At 41.2% G+C, this 24,003-nt stretch overlaps 1 protein-coding gene across 1 annotated transcript; it reads right to left on the bottom strand.

Annotated features, from left to right (window-relative positions):
• Nucleotides 1-714: 714 nt before the first annotated feature.
• LOC101103072 (glycerol-3-phosphate dehydrogenase 1-like protein) lies at nucleotides 715-1,770 on the bottom strand. The gene has a single exon (XM_042253785.1). The coding sequence runs from the start codon at nucleotides 1,768-1,770 to the stop codon at nucleotides 715-717; it is 1,056 nt and encodes a 351-aa protein (XP_042109719.1).
• Nucleotides 1,771-24,003: the final 22,233 nt, after the last annotated feature.

Genomic DNA, 24,003 nt, shown 5'->3' with positions numbered 1-24,003 from the left:
AAATAATAGATCAGCCCACAGTCAAAGTAGTTGATTATGTTGGTTCTGAGACAGTATTTAAAAGTTACAGTATATAGATTTTTGAACCCACTCACTCCGCCACTCTATCATGGTAATGCTGGCTAAATTAAGAGAATGAGAAAAAAATTCCTTCACCAAAATACATATGAATTAGATTCAAAACTTTTAGTTGCAATAGTTCCAATCTTTCTTTTTAAATTTGTTTTTTAATTGGAGGAAAACTGCTTTACAATGCTGTATTGGTTTCTACCCTACAACAACTGCAAATCAGCCATAATTATACATATCTCCTCTCCCTCTTAAGCCTCCCTCCACTCCTCCCATCCCACCCTCTAGGGCATCACAGAGCGCCAGGCTGGGCTCCCTGTGTACCAGCTATCTATTTCACATGTGGTAGTGTATATATGGCAATGCTGGATAGTTCCAATTTTATAAAGTATCAGAGTGGGAGAATTTCAGAAGTAATTTTTAAAAGGGGCCTTTAATTTTGGTTCATAGAAACATCCACAGAACAAGGAAGGAACACACACACACACACTCATTTATGCTAAAAAATGAACCTGTAAAAATTCACAGCACCTGTGATGGGGTTACAGTCACACAAGCATCTTGTGGCCAAATCCCGGTTTCCATCTGAATCCAGACAAGCAGTCAGAAAGGCAGGACTTTCCCTAACATACTGCATGATTCCCTTTATGCATACTCAGGATGATTCTGGAGACAAGACAGCATCTCTTCAACAGGCCTGCCTTCGTAGCAGATCTGGTACACCGCCGTGAACAATGGAAACTTGTCCAGCAGTCCCTGCGGTCTGAGGATGCCGTACACCTCGGCGGCAGTCTGTGGTCCTTGCAGCTTCTGCCCGTTCAGCATCTCCTTCTCCAGTTCTACAATGGTCTTGCCGGTCGCCGCAAAGGCCTCAGCTACCTTGCGGTTCCGGCCCGCGTAGCAGGTAGTGATCAGGTCGGCCACGCCGCAGCTCTCCAGGAAGGTGGCTTTGGACACGCGGCCCTTGCAGAAGATCCTGGCGAAGGCGATCATTTCCATGAGCCCCAGGCGGATGACGGCAGCTTTGGTGTTGTCGCCGCAGTGGAGGCCGTCGCAGAACCCGGCTCCCACGGCTACAATGTTCTTCAGGGCGCCACAAAGTTCAACAGCGTCTGCCTCAGCAACAACCTTAATTCGAAAATTTGGAGTCTGCAGAAGTTCTTTGAAGAGGAGGCCGTGCTCCATTACCTTGCTGCCGATGGTGGTCTCACAGAACTTCTCGGCAGCCACCTCATTGGCAGTGTTGGCGCCCATGAGCACACTGACGTCAATGTCCATCTTCTCGCGGATGATGTCAGAAATGAGCTTCAGCCCCTGGGAACCCTCATCTATGCCCTTGATGAGGCTGATGCCCAGGGCGCCCTTGGGCACTTTCCCAGAGATTTCCTCGCAGATGCTGTTGATGAACTGGTGGGGGATCACAAACACCAGCAGGTCTGCGTCCCACACAACCTCACTGAGGCTGGGGACTGCAATCACATTGTCTGGCAGCTTGTGTCCAGGGAGATATTTTACGTTTTCATGGTCGTTATTTATGATGTCTATCAGTTTTCTCCCATTAACCATTTCTTCAAAGACCCACATCTTGACCGTGGAGGCAAACTTCTGAAGCTTCATGACATTATTGCCAATTATTTTTGCAATAGCTGAACCCCAGTTCCCCGAGCCCACGATGCACACTTTCAGGGGTGATTCTGTCATGGCCCCTCCGCAATGCTGCAGCCCCGCAAGTGCCTTCCCAGGCTGGTTTGCCGCCTGCCTCCTCCCGCTCTGCCCAGGCACATTCACGTTCACCTAAAAGGCAGCAGGATAGTAATATAAGCACAGATAAAAATTAATAGTATTCTGGGGGGAGAGATAAATTAGGAGGTGGGGATTAACATAAATGCGCTACTATATATAAAGTAGAGGAACAACAAAGACCTATTGTGTAGCACAGGGTACTATACTCAATATGTTTTAATAATCTATAAGGGAAAAGAATCTGGAAAGGAGTATGTATATATACGTATAACTGAATCACTGTGTTGTACATCGAAACTAACAACTTAGTAAATCAACTTCATCTCAATAAAATGAAGAGAAAATTGATAGCATACTATCTAGTCCTTTTTATTGTATTTATGAATAATGTGATGAAAAATCAGCCATGAAGTCAGAATTCAAAGAACTTACCCTTTTAGAAGCATTTAGCTTGAGGTAAAGATGATTTAGCCATGAATATCGATCTTAGCTTGGCCCTGGGGCATCTAAGCCACTGTGCCCACATATATGAACATGAAGCTCTGAAAAACTAACCACAGCTGTGGTGTTGGTGGCTTCTCATCTTATAAATTTCCCCTGATATTTCTGGACTTGCCAGATCTACTGCTGCCTGGAGTCCTGTTCCTAGATCCCTGGGAGCTCCTGGCTTTCCTGTTCTCGTTCAGGTTCTTGCCTCAGGGGCATTTGTTCCGACGATCAGTTTAGATAACTGACCTTTGTCTCAATACCTCAGACAATATTTTATTATTCACACATTTTATTTATCATGTGTGTGCACAGGCTAAGGTGCTTCAGTTGTGTCCATCTCTGTGCAATCCTATGGACTGTAGCCTGCTAGGCTCCTCTGTCCATGGAGTTTTTCAGGCAAGAATACTGGCGTGGGTTGCTATGCCCTCCTCCAGGGGATCTTCTCAACCCAAGGATCAAACCTGCATCTCTTACATTTTCTGCATGGGTTTTTCTTTTCTTTTCTTTCTTTCTTTTTTTTTTTTTACCACTATCTCTACTGGGAAGCTCTACATTCATCATAGTGGTAGCTAGAAGATAGCTATTGTTTCCTCAATAGATTGCTTTATTTTAAAACATTTTTCTGGATGTAGCCTTCTTTCTTGGGGAAGTAGATAATCACAATGGTGTGATCACTCAACTAAAGCCAGACATCCTGGAATGTGAAGTCAAGTGGGCCTTAGAAATCATCACTACAAACAAAGCTAGTGGAGGTGATGGAATTCCAGTTGAGCTGTTTCAAATCCTGGAAGGTGATGCTATGAAAGTGCTGCACTCAATATGCCAGCAAATTTGGAAAACTCAGCAGTGGCCACAGGACTGGAAAAGGTCAGTTTTCATTCCAATCCTAAAGAAACGCAATGCCAAAGAATGCTCAAACTACCGCACAATTACACTCATCTCATTTACATTGCACACGAGTAAAGTAATGCTCAAAATTCTCCAAGCCAGGCTTCAGCAATACATGGACTGTGAATTTCCACATGTTCGAGCTGGTTTTAGAAAAGGCAGAGGAACCAGAGATCAAATTGCCAACATCTGCTGGATCATCAAAAAAGCAAGAGAGTTCCAGAAAAATATCTATTTCTGCTTTACTGACTCTGCCAAAGCCTTTGACTGTGTGGATCACAAGAAACTGTAGAAAATTCTGAAAGAGATGGGAATACCAGACCACCTGACCTGCCTCTTGAGAAACCTGTATGCAGGTCAGGAAGCAACAGTTAGAAGTGGACATGGAACAACAGACTGGTTCCAAATAGGAAAAGGAGTACGTCAAAGCTGTATATTGTCACCCTGCTTATTTAATTTCTATGCAGAGTACATCATGAGAAACGCTGGACTGGAAGAAGCACAAGCTGGAATTAAGATTGCTGGGAGAAATATCAATAACCTCATATATGCAGATGACACCACCCTTATGGCAAAAAGTGAAGAGGAACTAAAAAGCCTCTTGATGAAAGTGAGAGTGGAGAGTGAAAAAGTTGGCTTAAAGCTCAACATTCAGAAAACAAAGATCATGGCATCTGGTCCCATCACTTCATGGGAAATAGATGGGGAAGCAGTGGAAACAGTGTCAGACTTTATGTTTTTGGACTCCAAAATCATTGCAGATGGTGACTGTAGCCATGAAATTAAAAGACGCTTACTCCTTGGGAAGGAGAGTTATGACCAACCTAGATAACATATTCAAAAGCAGAGACATTACTTTGCCAACAAAGGCTTGTCTAGTCAAGGCTATGGTTTTTCCAGTGGTCATGTATGGGTGTGAGAGTTGGACAGTGAAGAAAGCTGAGTGCTGAAGAATTGATGCTTTTGAACTGTGGTGTTGGAGAAGACTCTTGAGAGTCCCTTGGACTGCAAGGAGATCCAACCAGTCCATTTTAAAGGAGATCAGTCCTGGGTGTTCTTTGGAAGGACTGATGCTAAAGCTGAAACTCCATTACTTAGCCACCTCATGTGAAGAGTTGACTCACTGGCAAAGACTGATGCTGGGAGGGATTGGGGGCAGGAGGAGAAGGGGATGACAGAGGATGAAATGGCTGGATGGCATCATCAACTCGATGGACATAAGTTTGGGTAAACTCCAGGAGCTGGCGATGGACAGGGAGGCCTGGCGTGCTGCAATTCATGGTGTCACAAAGAGTTGGACATGACTGAGTGACTGAACTGAACTGAACTGAACTGAACTGAGTGGGCATTTAAGAAACATTTCTGATATATATTGTGTTGTTTTATATCTTGATATATATATGTATATGCTGCTTTATTTCTTTATATCATGTCTCACAGGTAGATGAGATCTGTAGGTGTCTGTTTATCTTGCTTATTTTTCCACTGTTGAATTTGCTACCTGACACGATATAATATTAGATACCATTATATTACATGTATTGATAATGTATGTTTCCCCCACTAAATGATGTTATGCTTTCTTTATTTCTGTTATTTGTCTTTTTTCTCATCTCAAAATTTGTTAAACAAATAAATGGACAAGCAAGAGAGTGACTTTCTGGGAAAGTAGCCCTAAGGTAGAACCATGTACATTTGAAACAACTTTATGGTAAAGGCAAGGATAAACATCAAGTAATTGCATTGGTTTTTGGAGTGCTGGATATGGGAACTGTGGGGTTGGCCAAAAAGTTTGTTTGGATTTTTAATCACATCTTACAGAAAAACCCAAACAAACTTTTTTGCCAACCCAATATTTATTGCCTAATCCTAGGTACTGCCCGCTTTTCTTGGCTGCCAAGAAGAGGTGTTATTATCTGGTGGACCAGAGGCCAAAAATGGTAACCTGATGCCTCCTGGAGCAAAATAACCCTCATGTAGAAGGGAGATGATAGTAATTCCAGGGAAGATCTTTGCCACTTCTTGTACCATGGGTTTCTGATGAATAGATTACTGGGCAGGTATTTTGTTCATCAAGGTCAAGTCAGAAGCACTTAAAATAACAAAAGAAAACCTGGCAGAAACAATGAGTATCCATTCTGAGGAACTGTGGGGAGAAAGGAGACAGGTTTCAAGCCAGACGTCTATGGCAGCTATCTTATAGCTTGGCCTGATAACACAAGCTGTGGTGGAGGCCTATGGGGGCATGCTGCCATCTGGTCTGGGCTGTTTAGAATAATGGCATGAATGTGTTGTGAGCTTCCTTGGTGGTGGCTCAGCAGTTAAGAATCTGCCTGCAATACAGGAGACACGGAGATGCGGGTTTTATCCCTGGGTTGGAAAGATCTCTTGGAGGAGGAAATGGCAACCCACTCCAGTAATCTTGACTGAAAAAATCTCATGGACAGAAGAGCCTGGTTGGGATACAGTTCATGGGGAGTTGGAACCAACTGAGTGACTGAACAACAACAAAGTGAGTATGTTAGATAATAGAAAAGATAGACTAATCACCTAATTGTACAAGGAAAAACCACATGATCTTCGTAAACAGAGAAGTCTCTCTGCCTTTGTCAACTAGAGAAGAGACTTGAAATGTGCCAATGAGTGTACTGTGTATCGAATTTGGGAGGCAAAGACTCTTAGTATGGAGGAAATGTGAAATGCAGCCTTGAGATGAATTTAGGGACCATGAGACAGCTCAGTTACAGCACAATGAAGGAATTAGAAAATAAAATCCAGGAAGAACAAAATTCAGATTTGAGTCAATAGCTGTCTTCCAACTTACACAGTGTTCTTTTGCAGATGATAATGGACTGCTGTTTATCCCCTTGTCTTTGAAATCCCTGTCCTTGTCTACCCTTGTGAAACTTGCGCCCTTATTTTAGAGCCATTCCTCAAATACGTGATACTCTGCTGTTTGGAATGTCCTTCACTCTCCTACATTAGCTGGTGAAACTTATTTCCATTTCAAGGCAGACCCCTCCCCAACCCTTGTAGAAGGACAAATCTTCCAAAACCTTCTCTTCTATGGTACTGCAATTTATTCACACCATCACTGTTCCTTGTTGGTCCCTTGTTAGTGCTTTCAAGACCTGCTCTCCTGAGAGTTTTCATAAATACAGGTATTATTTATTCCTGTCTTGCTTTGGCACGAGGTAGACTTTTCAGCAGCTATCACGTTTTCTTTTAATGAATGTTTTGTTGCACTGGGTCTTTGCTGCTGTGCATGGGTTTTTCCCTAGTTGGGGAGTCTGAGGGCTACTCTCTAGTTGTGATACATGGGCTTCTCATTGCAGTAGCTTCTTTTGTTGTGGAGCATGGTCTCTAGGCGCCTGGGCTTCTGTAGTTGCAGCACGTGGGCTCAGTAATTGTGGCTGGAGGGCTCTAAAGCACAGGCTCAGTAGTCGTGGCACATGGACTTAGTGGCTCCCCAGCATGTGGGATCTTCCCAGACCAGGGACTAAATCCATGTTCCCTGCATTGGCAGGTGGATTTCTATCCACCGCACCGTCAAGAAGTCCCTAGATTTTTCCTTTCCTAAAAGATCCTTCCGTTGCCTCAATTTTAAGATGATATGTATTTCTGAACTTCTCTGCTGCTGCTGCTAAGTTGCTTCAGTCGTGTCTGACTCTGTGTGACCCCACAGATGACAGCTCACTAGGCTCCTTTGTCCCTGGGATTCTCTAGGCAAGAACACTGGAGTGGGTTGCCATTTCCTTCTCCAATGCATGAAAGTGAAAAGTGAAAGGGAAGTCGCTCAGTCATGCCCTACTCTTAGCGAAGCAATGGACTGCAGCCCACAAGGCTCCTCTGTCCATGGGATTTCCCAGGCAAGACTACTGGAATGGGTTGCCATTGCCTTCTCTGGAACTTCTCTACTAATTACTAATATTTTGTTTATATTTCTGATGCGTTTATCACAATCTGTCCGGCTTTAGAACTCCTTGAATTTATGTGTTTTTTGTCTTAAGAAGATGGGAGTTCCCTTGAGGATAGAGACCACGTCCTATCTTGTTTTTTCTGATGTACCTAGTACAGTGACTGGTCCTTAGTGAATGCTCACAGATAATGTTTAAATTGTACTGAGGAGATAGAGATGTAGGCTTCCAAATGAAAACTTCTTATTATTTAGGTGAGAAATTGCTTGTCTATGATGGCTGTTCATCATTGGTTTATATATCAAAATAGGATGTCCAGGTTATTTCCTGAAGATTATATAATTAAAAATGGAATATTTTCATATCTTTGAAAGGGAAAGGGTGGATATCATGATCTTGCAAGTTAGCTTATTTTCTATTCAAAATTTAAGATATTTTCCTGTATTTTCATAACTAATTTTCAAAATCATGTTTGCACTCTGTCTTAATTGATCATTTCAAGTCCTAATTCAAACCACATTAAAAATTCTATACAGAAGAGAAATTACAGAGAAACTCAGAAATGCCGAAAGCAATTATACAGATTAAGCCACCGAAGACCAGGGTGAATTAAGAAAAAAAAAATCCTACCAGATTCAAAGGACTGAACTACTAATAATGGAATTTCAGACACATGGGGGATAGGTGTGATAGTGAGATTTGATCAGTTGTTCAAATTATACTATAGAGGCTAAAGGCCTGCTATACACTGAACTGGAAGAAAGAAAACTAGTCTTGACATTCTGTCTTTACATGAAGTTAAAGTCCTTTCTACCAAAGAAAGACTCAAACTTAAGCTATAAAAATGTAGAATAATCTATGATCTTTTCTGTATCACTGCTTGTTCTATTTTTTTACTCATGGTAAGCCAATTAGTCAATCTCACTTGGTTGCATGACAGATTTACTCCTTCATATAAATTAATTCAATTCTCTACTCTTTCCTTCATTCTAATTTTAGACATAATATTACAGCAGAATAGTTTTTTCTAACTGGAAGAAGATTAAATACAGGTTCTGTGTCTTTCTGGCTGACAGGAATTCCCTATTTCTAATGTGGTGAATGGTTCTCTTAAAGTACAAAACAAGTCAAGGAAACTCTTTTTGTTATTGTTATTGAAGATCTTGTTGAATCAATGTAGTTAAAATTTTTCATTTTATTTTTCACATCGTGTAAATGATTTCCCCTCCCTTCCCCTAAGTCCCACTTGGCACATAGAGTTAACTCTCTAAAATATTTTATATAGAATGTCAGTAATTGAAGATGATATTCAATATTTCTGGAGGGGAGAAAGAGCATTGACTTTTCCTTTTAGTCCTTGTAAATGCAAGTTTAAGAAATTTCAGTATTTTTGAAATAATATCAACTATAAACCAGAGTTTCCCCGAGGCCTGTTTTATTTTAAAGATAGTATTTTTGTTTTTGCAAATAGTATATTCTAAATTTGTGAGCTGGCGGAGCAGATATTGCAGAAATGGATTCATTTTGGAATTACACTGTGAGTTTATCATTCTAAAGATGGCTCTGTATATTAATTGATCTAAGTTAGACATTTTTACTAAAAGAAGGATTGAGTTTAAGACTATGCTAGATTGTAACTCATGCATTTTTGTGCCTTTTGTACCTTGTACTAAGTAAATCTCATGTGTGATGATGCTGATCCCTGGTTAGTTCAACTGTAAGGAATCCCTTCAACTTTAAGCAAAGTTGAAGTATATGTTTCTCTACAGGCCAAATGGTTCATTACCCTTTGAGGTTAGTCTGAATTCATATATTTCTCTCTAATAAAGTTGCATTTATTGGTCTTGGATTATCTGTCAAGAAGGATGGGAAAGAAAATTTGAACGTGAGCTTTATGAAGGCATAGGCCATCTTGCTCATCGGCTTCCAAGTGTCTAGCATAGATTAAAGTATAAATAAGAGTGTAAAAGTAGTCATTAAATTAAACAAAATCAGTGGTCTTCATATTCGAAATCTCATTCTTTCTGTAGGAGATATCCCTTGCTACTTTCAGTTCAGTTCCGTCTCTCATTTGTGTCCAACTCTTTGTGACCCCATGAACCACAGCACACCAGGCCTCCCTGTCCATCACCAACTCCCAGAGTCCACCCAAGACCATGTCCATTGAGTCTGCGATGCTTTGCTGCTGCTAAGTCACTTCAGTCGTGTCCAACTCTGTGTGACCCCAGAGATAGCAGCCCACCAGGCTCCCCCATCTCTGGGATTCTCTAGGCAAGAAGACTGGAGTGGGTTGCCATTTCCTTCTCCAATGCATGAAAGTGAAAAGTGAAAGTGAAGTCTCTCAGTTGTGTCCGACTCTTTGTGACTCCATGGACTGCAGCCTACCAGGCTCTTCCATCCATGGGATTTTCCAGGCAAGAGTACTGGAGTGGGTTGCCATTGGAGATGCTTTAGATCACAGCAATTAAGAATAAGAGTTTTGTCATCAAGTAGGCCTGGCTTAACTATGACTTTCATCAAGTTACTAAATATTTCCCTAAACCTCAATCTTATTTGATTAATGAGAGGCTCCTGTAAATCCCCATGTAGTGTTTGGAACATAATATACTCATGATAAATGGGGTTTATTATGAATAGTAAATTTTACAGGGTATTTTCCTGTATTGACACATATAAAAATCTGCTTCAACTAAGTAGAAAGCAACTCAGTGTCATAGTTGTTGGGTTTTTGTTGTTTGTTTGTTTACACTTGCTTTCTAATGAAAATAGAGGAGACCCTAACTGAGCCCAAGCTATGTTTTATTCTTGAATAATAGCTGGCCTAGTTGTGTGCCTGACAGTTGAGGGTCTTGTCAGGAGGTTACATGAGGAATTGTGTTGCTTCCTGGAAGGGCCTAACAAGAGATTTGAGGCACATTGCTTTAGTGAAAATCAGATAAAAAATGTTATTTGGGGAACATCCCTGGCCATTCAGTGGTTCAGACTCTGTGCTTCCACAGCAGGCAGGGCAGATTCAGTCTCTGGTGGGGGAATTAAGATCCTACATGCCACACAGCATGGCCGAAAAGTTAAAAAAAGGAAAAAAGTTTCTGGTTGTGGTGCCTCCAGTTTGGCTGCCACCTCGAAGATTCATCTCTAGGGTGGAACCCTAAACTAAGAGTGAACAAATTAAAAAAGCTAAAAGCAAACACTAAAAACACCATTTAATCAAAATCTCTTTTGATCTCTGAAAACATATCATCAGTATCACTGGTTCTAGCAGCAGTGATGGAGACAGGAGTATGACTTGGAGAAATGGCACTGTCAGGAGGGCAGAAGAGGCTGGAAGAGCCCTATCTATCAGCAGGATGGAGACATCTTCAGTCTCTCTGGCTCTTTCTGGCTGCATGGTCAGCTTCTCTGCTTCTGCATGTAATTGGTGATGGGCATCTGTGGCCTAAGTAACAGTAGTATAGCAGTGAGATAGCACAACGCAAGAGTGAAATGTTGATTGCTAGCCACATAATAACAGAGAACATGAGATCAGAGACACAGAGATAGCACCCAAGGGACTTCTAGATAGATTAGTATACAACTTGGAGGAAAAGAAGAGTCCCTGCTCTATTGTAAGTAAATACAGAAAAAGAGAACTCTTTTTAAGTTTGTGGACCATCTTTAAAGTCTGTTGAATTTGCTTCTGTTCTGTGCTTTGATCTTTCGGCCGGGAGTCATGGGAGATATTAGCTCCCTGAACAGGGACTGAAGCCATACCTCCTGCACTCGCCTTGGATGGAGTGGGGATGCAGTCACAATCACTGGACAGTCAGGGAAGTCCCTAAAGCAGAGTTTTGAGCTTTGTATGGGCTTCCCTTGCAGCTCAGTCGGTAAAGAATCTGCCTGCAGTGCAGGAGATCTGGGTTTGATCCCTGGGTTGGGAAGATCCCCTGGAGAAGGAAATGGCTACCCACTCCAGTATCCTTGCCTGGGAAATCTCATGGACAGAGGAGCCTCGTTGGGCTGCAGTCCATGGCGTGGCAAAGAGTTGGGCATGACTGAGAAACTAGTATGACTAACACAACAACGACAAAAGTGACCTAATTTTTGCCTGTAGACTGTGAAGTATGACCTATGTGAAGAAGATATAGCAATGTAAACTATAGCTTAAAAAAAATAAAACCTTAGACAATGATCTTGATTTGACAGCAATCTAGAATTCTATGATATATATATATGCTAAGAAAATGATTGATTATCCTGAACAAAATTGTTTTAGAAAAAAAGCAAAGACTAATATTTTATGAATTTTGTCTGAATTTCTGGATTTGTTCTGTGAAATCAATTAGAAAATTACTGCTGAGAGTTATTCAATAAAAGTATAATGGCCCACAATTAATGTCATTCTGTATCTTCTTTCGGATCATCTGATTTATTAGATGATGCTCATGAAGAATGAGTGGATTAAAAAATGTTGATCCTACAGGAAGTGAGAAAAGGATCACGTTACGCTGTAGTTTGTTCTTTCCCAAGGTTTGGAAAATATGAAGGCATATGTCTTTTAGTTTTATTAGAGTTTTTCCATCAGTGAATACTTCTGATATAATTAATCTTGATCTTCATAGAGTTACAAGTTTTATTATATTGATTTAACTCAATAGATCAATCGGTGCATTTGGTCAAAGAGAAAGTTTTAACATCTTTGTCTTATCTGAACTGATTTATCTCTGCGTAGGCTGAATGGAGTCACTTGTTTAACATATTATAAACATAGTAACCACAAATCCTAATACATATGTGGCTCTCAGATATCTCTCTGTATGCAAATATATGGAATGGTAGAAATAATTTTAGAAAGATAGAACTGGTTATACATATCGTCTTAAAATTAAATGTTGAAGATGTAATTTTGAAAATTGAATTTTACCGAAAAAAAAAAACAAACTGAGGCAGAATTATTAAATTACATACTAGGTCTCCAAAGAGCCTTCTAAATATTTTTTTTCCTCTTATTATGCATGTATAATGTTAATGCCATAATTTTCAAAGTATATATTTCAACCTTGTGAAATATTCCTTGACTATAATCTATGATTAGTTTATAAATTAGATGTTTGGATGCAAGCAACAGAAACTGGTTAATAGAAAAGTAATTTTTCAGAAAGATATAAGGTATGCCTGAGAATTGATAGAAAAATATTGATAGTATTTTCCCTGTGATCCTCCTGGTAGAGCATCATCCTATACCAGCTAACTGTTGCTGTGTTAACAAGCCATCTGAAACTTAATGATTTAAACAGTGGACATTTTGCTTTTGATCATGAAGTTTGTAGGTCAGCTGGATGATTTTACTGATCTGGGCCAGGCTTGGCTGATCTTGGAGAGTTCACTCATGAATTTGCTGTTAATTGGTGCATCTGTTCCTCCCTGAAATGTTTGGGAGCTTGTTGCTTGCTGTTTACAGTGAAAAAGATAACAAGGCCACCTGTCCCTCCAGTGAACTAGCCAGTAGCTAGGGAGGGACAGAGGAGAAAGAAAGAGATTTGTACAATGTTTCGAGGTCTAGGTTCAAGACTGGTGTACCATTACTTCTGCCACAATTCATTAGGAGGAACAACTCAAGAAGGAAAAGAGTCCACTTCTTGATGGGAGGAGCTGCAAAGTCACATTACAAAGGCTGTGGATAAAAGAGGGTAGGGAGAGAATTGGGGCCATTTTATGAAAGCTGCCTTCTGCCTCCTTATCTCCAGGCCCCCAAAAGCTTTAACCAATCATGATGTCAAGACTGAATTTCAGAGTTTAAAGATTTAAATCAGATTCTAATATGATCCATTAGATGTGGCTCCTTTTGATACAGAAACCTATGAACTGAAATGATAAGTTAACTACCACCCACATACACACCACAGAGATAACAACAAGGTAATGACAGATAACACTCTTGTTAAATAAGAGAAGAATGGGCAGTACATAGCTGTCACGGGTTTGTAGAGATTTTGAAATCCAGCTGGGAACAGACTGCCAGGTCCTCCTCTCCTGGAGGCTGGTGATGTTCCTTGATCAGACCTGGGCTCTTCTCCCTGGAACCTTCTTCTCGGCCCCATTGTCTCTACTGCTTCCTGTGAATAGCATTGCAGTCCTCTGTTTTTCATCACCTTTTGCTCTACTTGCTCATCCTGCCTTGCCCATCACCCCCCTGACTGACTCTGAAGAAGCAGCTCATTCTTACTAACAGATAAGAAACTTGTAGCCTGTTTCCTTGTATAGCAAGTTGAAGACCAAGACTTCTTTAAAGTTTGAACAATCTGTTCCTTTTAATCCAGCCTAGTGGTGTTCTCACAACTTTCTGATCTTCCTATGAACTGAACAAAATTTCACTCTATTGGACAAAAACCAAACATTACTCTTTCTCTAGACTTGCTGCTACTTTGAGATGACTTCTGTGGAACTAACTCTGAAGATTCCAGTAAGTCTTTTTGTTTAAGTCAGAGGACCTTTAAGGGACCACCTAATTCTTTTGCAAACTTTATTTTTTTTAAATTTAAATTTAAATTTTTACTTTATTTTACTTTACAATACTGTATTGGTTTTGCCATACATTGGCATGAATCTGCCACAGGTGTACATGAGTTCCCAAACATGAACCCCTCTCCCACCTCCCACCCCATATCATCTCTCTGGATCATCCCCATGGTGATTTCACTTTTGTCCTCAAGCTAAGGAAACTGGTGATGAGAAATAGTTTTATTTTCTACCTCATTCATTATGTTATGGTCATGATATTTCTTCCAAAGTCAGTTTCCCAACTGGGTAATTACTTCATCTTATCTTTTTTTTTTTTTTCTCCTCCCTGTCTGTCTCATATCATGTACAACTAGAACACTTTAAACATTTTGCCTGGAGACTTCCTGAGTCAAACCCAAAGGTTCATTTGATATATTTCACATCTTCCATTAAGCCAGACAATTGTTTTGTCAACTGTTTTGCTCTCTTTAATACAGGTCATTATAGTTTCATCCTCCAGTATAATTTCATCACCATTTCCCCAACTTTTGCCAACAGTTTGCTCTCTGTTTTTCAGCCTCTGCTCCTTACTTAGTCCCAAAGCTAATGGTATATGTCTTATGTTTTGTTAAGGCAGCATTGCCTCCTCGGTGTTAACTTCTATAGAGATTGCTGGCACATTAGGTGCTCAAAGGGCCACCCTTGCTGGTCCTTCTCTATTGCTGAATAATAAACCACTCCCAAAGGTAGCATTAAAGCTATAAGCACTTCATTATTGTTCCTGAGCTTATAGGTCAGCTTGGCAGATTTGATCTTGGCTGAGCTTGTGTGAGTCACTCAGCAGAATGACTGGGGTTGCCTGAAATAGAATGTTTGGGGGTAGGTTGCTTCCGTTGATGGAAGTGAAGTGAACTGAACTGAAAGTCGCTCAGTTGTGTCTGACTCTTTGCGACCCCATACAGTCCATGGAATTCTCCATGCCAGAATATTGGAGAGGGTAGCCTTTCCCTTTTCCAGGAGATCTTCCCAACCTAGGAATCAAACTGGGGTCTCCTGCATTGAGGGTGGATTCTTTACCAACTGAGGTACAAGGAAGCCCTTGGTTGATTGAGGCAACTCGTTATTTGGCAGACCAGCATAAGATTGTTCTCATGGTACTGGACAGTGTTCTAAAAGAGAGGAAGTAGAAATATGCAAGAGCTTTGATAGTCTGGGCTCAGAAATGGCCACTTCTGCCCTTTCTATCAGCCACGTTAAATCATAAGGCCAACCTGGATACCAGGAGTGGGAAAATAGATTTCACTTCTTGAGAGAAAATTCAAAGACATGTAGCAAAGGTGTGGATAAAAGAAGAGTGGAGAGTTGAGGCCATTTTTTGTCATCAATCTACTACAATCTCAAACTGAGAAGTTGGTTTCCCTAATGCAATAGAGATGGCTTTGGAGTTCTGTGGAGTCAATTCTGTGGGCTACAGGCTGCAACCTGGCTTTTAGTGGCTCAGTCGTGTCTGGCTCTTTGCGACCCTTTGGACTGTAGCTTGCCTAGCTCTTCTCTCCATGGGATCCTCCAGGCAAGAATACTGGAGTGGGTTGCCATTTCCTTCTCCAGGGGATCTTCCCAACCCAAGGATCAAACCCAGGTCTCCTGCATTGCAGGCAGATTCTTTACAGGCTAAGCCACAGGGAAGCCCACAGGCTGCAACCTGGCTTTTCTCAAAGGGAGCAAAGTAGTTCTCAAAGCATGTACTATAGGGTTGCCACATATGGTTCCATTGCTTCCCAGGGACAATAGTGGAATAACTCCTAAAATGCATTGGACTTTAACTCAATTGTTTTGCCCAATACCTCAGATCTTTGGAAATGGAGCATACCTTGGAAGTAATGTCTAATGCTTTGCTAGTCCTACAGAATCTTCCTAAAAGTACCCACCCAGAAAATTTAACTTAAGATATGATTAAATTATGCATACTTATAAAGCAAAGGCTTAATCCCTTCTGGTTTTTAGGAGGAATGTGGCCAGGTATCACAGAATTACTATTGGTGGCATTGTATTTTGACAAGTTCCCTAAGATTTCTTCTCGTTCCCACTCCTCAGCTCCCTCTCTCCTTTCTCCCCAAATTTCCATATGAGTTGCCTTTAGGGTGAGGGATCAACCAGAACAAGAAAGGGTTAAACTCTTGCCATTTGAACTTGAATTTGTGCCAGCCATGATTCTGGCACAAATAATTGTTTAGTCTGAATATTTAGCAAGATTTTTCTGAACTTGGGAGTAAAGATAGAGTAAGTTGATTGAGGAAAGGAGTGAAAAAAAGAGAAGGATATAATTGGTTGCTGTGAATCCCCAAGAAAAGTTGTTGTTGTTCAATCGATCAGTCATGTCTGACTCTTTGCAACTCCATGGACGCAGCACGCCAGGCCTCTCTGTCCCTCATCATCTCCCGGAGTTTGCCCAAGTTCATGTCCATCACATTAGTGATGTCGTTCAGCCATCTCATCCTCTGATGCCTTCTTCTTCTGCCCGCTCAATCTTTCTTAGCATCAGGGACTTTTTGAATGAGTCAGCTGTTTGCATCAGATGACCAAAATACTGGAGTTTCAGCTTCAGCATCAGTCCTTTCAAAGAGTAATCAGGTTGATTTCCCTTAAGATTGACTGGTTTGATCTCCTTGCAGTCCAAGGGACTCTCAGTCTTCTCCACAGCACCACAGTTCAAAGGCATCAATTCTTTGGTGCTCTGCCTTCTTATATGGTCCAGCTCTCACACCCATACATGACCCCTGGGAAGACCATAGCCTTGACTAGATGGACCTTTGTCAGCAAAGTGACGTCTCTGCTTTCAACACACTGTCTAGTTTGTCATCACTTTCCTGCCAAGAAGCAACCTCTTCTGATTTCATGGCTGCAGTCACCACCCACAGTGGTTTTAGAGCCCAAGAAGAGGAAATTTGTCACTGCTTCCACTTTTTCCCCTTCTGTTTACCTTGAAGTAATGGGGCCGGATGCCATGATTTTAATATTTAGTTTTAAGCCAGCTCTTTCACTCTCCTCCTTCACCCTTATCAAGAGGCTCTTTAGTTCCTCTTCACTTCCTACCTTTAGAGTGGTATCATCTGCATATCTGAGGTTGTGGATGTTTCTCCTGCCTATCTCGATTCTAGCTTGTAACTCATCCAAGTTACCATCCCTTGCTTGACCACTTCCAATTTACTTGATTCATGGACCTAACATTCCAGATTCCTATGCAATACTGTTCTTTGCAGCATCGGATTTTACTTCTATCACCACACACATCCGCAACTAAGCATCATTTACTTTGACCCAGCCTCTTCATTCTTTCTGGAGCTATTAGTAGTTCTCCCCCATTCTTCCCCAGTAGCATATTGGACACCTTCAGACCTGGGAAGCTCATGTTTCAGTATCATGTCTTTTTGTCCTTTTATACAGTTCGTGAGGTTTTCATGGCAAGTATACTGGGGTGGTTTGCCATTCCCTCCTCCAGTGGATCACATTTTGTCAGAACTCTCTTACAATGACACATTCATCTTGGGTGGCCCCACACGGCACGGCTCATAGCTCCATTGAATTATATAAGTCCCTTTGCCAGGACAAGGCAGTGATCTGTGAAGGGGCGAAAAGGACATATACCTGGCTTATCCTGGGGTTGAAACGCCCTGTGTTGGAGGGTCTCCATAAGAAGAGGATCTAAATCTTTCTCCCCAGGTTGTAGTCAGGAAAAACTACAAGTCTTCCTGAGAAGCATAGAGTCCAGTATGGAGCCAGAGCAGAAAGGTGGCCTAGTTGAGGGAGACGCATACACAAGTGGGTCCTGCATCTCACCGTAGGGTGGGGATGTTAGCTGGGAGTGCTGGAGCTTCTTGACTGATAGCCCAAAAGGCTGGAGGACTTGGGGCACCCTGCAGTTTGGTTATGCTGGGCAAAGAATGCATGGACCAGGAGAACAAAGCCAAGGAGGGGCCACCGATGTCTAAAACAGATTGTGTCGTATCCCAGTGGAGGCTACTGCGGCCTGTGGAGGACTGTGGCTAAAATGATGTAACACCTTGAAATTAAAAAAGGAGGCCCTTCCCTCTGAACTATCTCCAGGAGAATTCTGAGTTGACTGTTACCCAAATGAGACTGAGTAAAATCCAGAAAAGACAGAGTTTACTTTGAACTGATAAGATCAGTGTTCCTGTTATCACTGAAAATGGAGGTTGAGAGTTAAGCACAATTATAGAAATACCTTAGTTCACTGATTCCAAGATATACCTCAAAATATACCTTTCCCCCCCACATTTTAACATATCTGAAATTGTGATGCAGCTCACAATCCATGGCATATCAGAGTTTAGTTTGCACTGAATTTTCTTTCCTAATGGTACATAAAATAACAGTGCATCTTACAAATGATGGTATCTTAAATCCAGTAAAATACAGTATAATGGAAGCTATATCTGTGCATACTCAGAATTTGTAAAACTCACTTATTAAGACTGAAAATGCTAGTATCTCAAGACCTGTAGCTCAGCCCTTCTTGGCATTTATAACTTCCTTTTTTCACAGTGACATCTTTACTAATAGTCCTGCAAGGATAAGAAATGACAGCTTGAAGTGGTGGTGGTATCTAAGGTGAGAGGGACTATAGCTCAGAGATGAGGTGAATGCCACTTGGGGCCAAGGTGACAATGTCATGGGGCCATTTGGTAAAATGTATAGTACACTCTCTATGTAATTAATACTCAGTTCAGTTCAGTCGCTCAGTGGTGTCCAACTCTTTGCGACCCCATGGACTGCAGCATGCCAGGCTTCCCTGTCCGTCACCAACTCCCGGAACTTGCTCAAACTCACGTCCATCGAGTCAGTAATGCCATTCAACCATCTCATCCTCTGTTGTCCCCTTCTTCTTCTGCCTTCAGTCTTTCCCGGCATCAGAGTCTTTTCCAGTGAGTCAGTTCTTCACATCAGGTGGCCGAAGTTTTGGAGTTTCAGCTTCAGTATCAGTCCTCCCAGTGAATATTCAGGAATGATTTCCTTTAGGATTGAGTGGTTTGATCTTCTTGCAGTCCAAGGGACTCTCAAGAGTCTTCTCCAACACCACAGTTCAGAAGCATCAGTTCTTCAGTGCTCGACTTTCTTTATAGTCCAACTCTCACATCCATACATGACTACTGGAAAAACCATAGCCTTGACTAGATTGACCTTTGTTGGGAAAGTAATACAGTTTGGAAATCTACTTGATTGTAATATATACCCAGATGTAGGAATATGATTTTATTTTTATGTATAAATTATACACATTTATTATTGTAAAATGGAGAAGGTGATGGCACCCCACTCCAGTACTCTTGCCTGGAGAATCCCAGGGACAGAGGAGCCTGGTGAGCTGCCATCTATGAGGTCACACAGAGTTGGACACAACTGAAGCGACTTAGCAGCAGCAACAGCAGCATTATTATAAAAAAGTAATTTTAATTTTCTTTTGTATAATCTGCTATTATTTAAAAATTTCTGTCATGGATATATTTCTTTTTAGAAATTATAAAAAAATGATTTTTATCGAAGAACAGTGTCAGGGTCCTATGTACGGGTTCAGGTGACTGCTGCTGCTCGGCATTCTCTCGCTCTACAGGCCACTGGCAAAGGAATATACATCCTCTGCCACATTTACACCTTTAGAATTTCATGAGCTATTCCTTTCTCCTGCTGCTGCTAAGTCACCTCAGCCATGTCGGACTCTGTGTGACCCCATAGACGGCAGCCCACCAGGTTCCCCCATCCCTGGGATTCTCCAGGCAAGAACACTGGAGTGGGTTGCCATTTCCTCCTCCAAAGCATGAAAGTGAAAAGTGAAAGGGAAGTCGCTCAGTCATGTCCGACTCTTCGAGACCCCATGGACCACAGCCCACCAGGCTCCTCTGTCCATCGGATTTTCCAGGCAAGAGCACTGGAGTGGGGTGCCATCGCCTTCTCCATGTTCCTTTCTAAGAAGCCCATATTCAAACTACTTATTTTCTTCTTCTTCTAATGATGCCTCTAATGTAGATCGTGCATGCTACTTAATTGGTCAGCCAAACATTCTGTGGGGACAGTTTTAAGAAATTGAAAAACATATCTGTAGGGAATATACAGGGGAAATATTTTTACGTAGTTTTTTCTATAATATTTAGTAATTGCAATTCCAGAATACTAGGCATATTACATCTCAAATAAGATTTACATTCTTTGAACTCAATTAGTTTGCTTTGTAGTTTATTTAATCCCTGATCAATAAATTACAAAACTCTAGGCAAGCCATTCTAAAATACTATGCTTGTAAAATCTCAGGATGAGGGACTGCTTGCACCTTCAAATCTATGTTTTACAATGTTCATGCTTTTATTATTGTCTTTTCACATGCTATATATTCAATAAGCTATTACTGAACAAAGTGTAATGTCTAAACTAATACTCTACACTATAAAATAGTATTACACATTATGCTATAATGCTGGAATTTTATGCCCCCATAAAATTGTTTTAGGAAATGACTTTTGGGTCCAAGCTTTAGGCTTTTTTCCCTTGAGTGCATCTCATTTTAAAGCAGTTTAGTTGGCATTTATTTTTCTTGAAAATCAAACACCATGAAACATGATAGAATATTGATCACTTTCTTTTGCTGTTTTCAGAATCTATTATCTCTGTTGTGACAGAGAACTCTTAATACTGCATGGTTTGATGGCTCCCATGATTCATGGGAAGATTTTAGCAGAGGCCTCATGCCATGCACAGGATGGCATCTAGGACACCTACAGACAATTCCTTGGAGTCCTCCCTGAACTCTACATCTAGCTCAGACAGAATGCAACTTTCATGTCAAGATTTTGGTCCTTTCCCAGATATAAACAATTATGATGACTGTCACATGATTTTTGTGACAGTGAATTTTATGTGTCAACTTGACTGGAATGCCCAGATGGCTGCTAAACTATTATCTCTACATGTGTCTGTTAGGGTGTCTCTGGAAGAGATTAGCATTTGATCAGTAGACTGAGTAAAGAAGACAGCTGTCACCAAAACTGGTGGGCATCGCATAGTCCCTTGGAGGCCTGAATAGAACAAAAACGCAGAGGAATGGTATATTCAGTTTTTTCACTGTCTCCTTGAGCTGATACATCTTATACTGCATCAGACATTGGCAGTCTTTTATATACCTATATATATATCCTGTTGGCTCTGTGTTTCTGAAGAACACCGGTGAATACATCTCTCTACCTTTTTTTCTCCTGTGCCACATATGATAGCTGAATTTTACATTCATGACACAATCATATACATGAATAAAAAAATTTGTAGATACTTGGAAATATTCCTAAAACTGTTAAGATGAAAGTGAAGTGAAGTGAAGTGAAAGTTGCTCAGTTGTGTCTGACTCCTTGTGACGCCATGGACTATACGGTCCACGGAATTTTCCAGGCCAGAATACTGGAGTAGGTAGCCGTTCCCTTCTCCAGGGGATGTTGCCAACCCAGGAATGGAACCGGGGTCTCCTGCATTGCAGGCGGATTCTTTACCAGCTGAGCTACATGGGCAACCCATTAAGAGGAAAAGATAAGAGCAAACAAAATAAAATAAAAACTTCACACAGACCATGTATTTATGTAATAGTCATGTAAGCTTTATCCCAAATAGGTGCTCTTTAATGAGCTTAAAAGGTGGCCCAGGAAAATTTTACAGGATGCCTTAACTTTTTCTAGGTATCTACTCAATAAATAACACAAATACAGACAGACCCTCAAATATAGAGTGTATATACTACTGAAGAAAACCAATATCCATCACAATTCTAACTGATTTTTAAATACTGAATTCAGGTTGGACGTCATCAAAGTTAAAAACCTTTGTGGTTCAAAGGATACTCTTAAGAAAGTAAAAAGAGAACTCATGGAAGCATTAATCATATATATAAACATATATCTGATCAGGAACTTGCCTATAGAATGTATAAAGAGTCTTACAATTCAATTATAAAAAAGCAATTTAACCCAGTTAAAAAAATGGACAAAGGATCTGAATAGACGTCTCTCTAAGGAAGATCTACAAATTGCCAATAAACATATAAAAATATTGTCAATATTACTGGTTGTGAATGAAAAATGTTGCCTGCCATATCAGTAAACAAAGGATGATGCACCTATCAACCTTTCACATTACTGCCCCTGATAATGAGCCCCGAGGGAATTCAAGCTGGAGACAAACTGGCTGCCAGCTGCCCAGCCCCCAGCCACCGCTGCACCTGAAGAGGTGCACCCTGAGGAGACTCCGGGTGGGAAAAAACCAGAATACTGGCCCTAGATAGCTAAGGTGCATATCCAAGGAAAGTTTCCAACTCTTACATCTTCCCTTATATAAACTAGCGTTAAATTCCTTAACTTGAGATACCTGGTTTTCGTTCAACAGCAATCTTTTGAAGTTCCAATATCTGATCTTTGTTGAAAAAGCTCCTGTATGTCTTGGCTCTTCTCTTACATCTTTGGAGCAGTTTCTCTGAGCTCTCTAAGAGGCTGCATCCTGGGTTTAAGTCCTCAGTTTTGTCCCATCAAATAAAACATAATTCTCAAGTTTCAGGTTGTGCAGTATTTTTCAGTGGACATAGTCATTAAGGAGATGAATATCAAAACCATACCTGCTAAGATGACTACACTAAAAAAGGCAGATAATGAAAATTGTTAGAGTGAACGTAGAGAAATTAGGGCGTTCACACAACGCTGATGGGTATGTAAAATGGTGCAGGCACTCTGGAAAACAATTTGGCAGTTTTGCAAAAGGATAAATATAGAGTTATGATAAAGCCCCAGCAAACCTACTTCTAGGTGTACACCCAAGATAAATGAAAACCTATACACAAATATTCATAGTAGCTTTTAAAATAATAGCTCCCAAATAAAAACAACCCAAAAGTCTTTCAACTGATGAATTTTTGGATAAGCATAATATGGTATATCCAAACCATGAGATTTATTTAGACATAAAAGGGAATGAAGTATTGATACATGCTATACCATGGGTTAACTTTGTAAACATTATGTTAAGTGAAAGAAGTCAATCACTAAAGACTGACTTTATATTATTCCATTAGTATGAAATGGAATAGACAAATATTTAGAGAGAAAGTAGATTAGTGGTTCCCTGGGGCTGGAGAAGTTGGGGGAGAAATGAAGAGTGATCGCTAGCGCATATAGGATTTTTTTTGGGGGGTGGGTGATGAAAATGTCCTAAAATTGATTGTGGTGATAGTTGTCCACCTCTATAAAGATACTGTCCGTGTTAAGTTGCTTCAGTCCTGTCCAACTCTTTGAGATCCCAGGGACTGTAGTCCGGCAGGCTACTCTGTCAATAGAATTCTCCAGGCGAGATACTGGAGTGGGTTGCCATGCCCTCCTCCCAGGGATCCTCCCGACCCAAAGATCGAAATCACGTCTCCTGCAGCTCCTGGATTGCAGGCAGATTCTTTACCACTGAGCCACTAGGGAAGCCATATAAATATACTAAAAACCATTAATTATGTGTTTTAAATAAATGAAGTGAGTTTTATGGTTATATTAATTAATCCTCAATAATACACACACATATTTTATATATATATGTATATAATATATATATATATATAAAATTGAAGGGCATGCTCCTGGCTCTGCCATAAGGGAGTATTTCTGTTTTACCCAAATTGAAGAAGCCTGTCACTCCTCCTAGATTTTCCTTCATACGGCTAAAAGAAATCTCTGGATGTAATATAACATTAAGCACAGGAAAACTGAAAGGTGGAAATAAGGTCAGCAGCCACGGACTTCAGCCTTTTAGGAGTGATACAGTAGTGACTAGAAAATCCCCTTCTGCCTTTCACGGTTCCACCATCACTCCCTACAGTGTGCCCTGAGGAAGCCGGCGGCACACTCTGATTCCCCCACCGTGAGCTGTTGGTGAGGCCCAGCTGGAAGCTGTCCTTCCCTCTCTGCCCAGCAGAAGCAGGCAGCAGCTATCTGATTCCCCTGCTGGTGCACAATTGGTAAGATGGAGGGGGTAGTTGAGCTTCCATTCCCCATCGGGCAGAAGTAGGCAGCCCTTTGATTTTCCTGTCAGGGTCGTGTCAGGGAGGCTGTGGGAAGTGGCTCTTACTTTTCTCACCTGGTGGAAGCAGATGACACTGATCCTCCCTCTCAGGGTAGTGTTGGCAGGGTCTGGTGATTGGGCTGAACCCTACTCAGCAATGAGACTTACTGAGGTAGTGTGAAGTGCCATCTCTTGTCCTGGTGGGGAGCTGAGCCTCCACCCCACCTGGCATTATGAGGTAAAAAAAGGTGGTGGCAGGCAGTGCTAGCTGGCACTCTGCTCTCATTTCCTCCTGTAGTGTCAGTGGGGACCTGTGCAGAGCTGAGGGTCTGCC

This window comes from Ovis aries, chromosome 8 (assembly GCF_016772045.2).
Source record: "Ovis aries strain OAR_USU_Benz2616 breed Rambouillet chromosome 8, ARS-UI_Ramb_v3.0, whole genome shotgun sequence".
Taxonomy (NCBI): Eukaryota; Metazoa; Chordata; class Mammalia; order Artiodactyla; family Bovidae; genus Ovis; species Ovis aries.
The sequence above is the reverse complement of the archived record's forward strand: the minus strand, read 5'-3'. Positions and strand labels throughout refer to the sequence as shown.

Bases quoted from the DNA above. Each gene is read 5' to 3' on its own strand.
- LOC101103072 (XM_042253785.1), bottom strand. From the start codon at position 1,770: ATGACAGAATCACCCCTGAAAGTGTGCATCGTGGGCTCGGGGAACTGG.